Genomic DNA, 1268 nt, shown 5'->3' with positions numbered 1-1268 from the left:
CACCCCCGCCCAAGCTCCCTCCCCACCGTGGGGCCCATCAGAGCGCTCTGGATGCCCCCCGCAATCCAGCTTGGACCTGGAGGAGATGGCATCGGCACTTGGCGCAGACCCTGCCCGCCGCGGCCGCCCCCTCAGGGACCGAGGGGCCGCAGCAAGGCCAGGAGGCACGGCCGAGATTCCCGTTACCTTCCATGTCCCCAGCCCCAGGAGGGGCATCTCGGCCCCGGTATTCAGCTGCAGGCAGGTCGCCATAGTCCCAGGGAAACGCAGCCAGGCAGCGCGGCCCGCAGAGCCCTTTAACAGCGGGCGGGACCGTCCCGCCACCGCCTCACCGAGACCTCGGCTACACCCCGGGTCCTCGGCGCTGCTCTCTCCGCGGCTGTGGGCGGCGAAGGCCGGGCTCTGAGCCCTGAGGCTGCAGCAGGGCCTGCTCGGTGGTGATGGTGGTGGTCCAGGCGCTTGCAGAGCTCCCACAGGGAGAGTGGTCTCTGTAAATTTGGGAGCTTTCAGTGGGATGGGTGTAGCCTATGCTTGTCATAACAGGAGAGGAAAAGTGAGCTGTTTTGTAGTAGTTTAGAAAGCAGTGATTTTAAAGAATGTTATTTTTAGTGTTGGGAGAAATTTCTATTACTGTTTTTTGAAAGTTGCAGAAGAATAGTGGGGTTTTTCATGAGTGTCATGATGATCACGTTGTTCCTCTGTCTTCAGGGAGCTGCAGGCCATATTTCAGAATAAAATATAGAAGTGCAGAAATAAATAGTAGTTGCTCGGTAACTTCATATTACAAACTGACTTTAAAGTTTTGAAGTGTACCTGAAAGATCCAGCAAGATGATCCAGGATGTTATATTAAGGCCACCTGGTAAACTTTGCTGTGTGCTCATGCTTGGAGAATTCATTCAGGTGCAAGCATTAGTTGGGAGGATAATGGTGTATTTTTCTCTGAGTGCCTTTCCCACAGCAGATGCCCAGTGGCTTTGTAGCTTTGGCTCTGCTTTCCCCAGGGCAGAGAAGGTAATTGGTTGTCTCTTTAATCTTCCTCCTGTTTTTTTTTTTGTCAGCACCATCAGCCATCCCCAGTAGGGTGTGATGTTTCAGTTGTATCACAAAACAGTTATATAATGCAGTGTTTACCTTTTACTTTTTTTCTGTATTTCTTCTCTGTAAATCTGCTCTGAGTATGCTCAAACTCTTGGGGTTGGGTTCAGGTATCAGTGAAACCAATGGGAAGATGGCGATTAGCCTGAGCCTGTTCCTCAGCTCTGCTGA

At 52.1% G+C, this 1268-nt stretch overlaps 1 protein-coding gene across 1 annotated transcript in view; it reads right to left on the bottom strand.

The window, feature by feature from the left end:
* The window catches only part of LOC104548231 (aldose reductase-like), a 7079-nt gene extending 6827 nt beyond the window's left edge, over positions 1–252 (bottom strand). The window contains exon 1 of the mRNA XM_010194187.1: positions 187–252. Within this exon, the coding sequence (XP_010192489.1) occupies positions 187–252 (66 nt within the window). The remainder of the gene's footprint in view (positions 1–186) is intronic.
* Positions 253–1268: the final 1016 nt, after the last annotated feature.

The sequence above is a fragment of the Mesitornis unicolor genome, unplaced genomic scaffold (assembly GCF_000695765.1).
Source record: "Mesitornis unicolor isolate BGI_N332 unplaced genomic scaffold, ASM69576v1 scaffold91, whole genome shotgun sequence".
In the NCBI taxonomy this organism is placed as follows: Eukaryota; Metazoa; Chordata; class Aves; order Mesitornithiformes; family Mesitornithidae; genus Mesitornis; species Mesitornis unicolor.
Note: the sequence above shows the minus strand (reverse complement) of the source record. Positions and strands in the feature narration are given on the sequence as shown.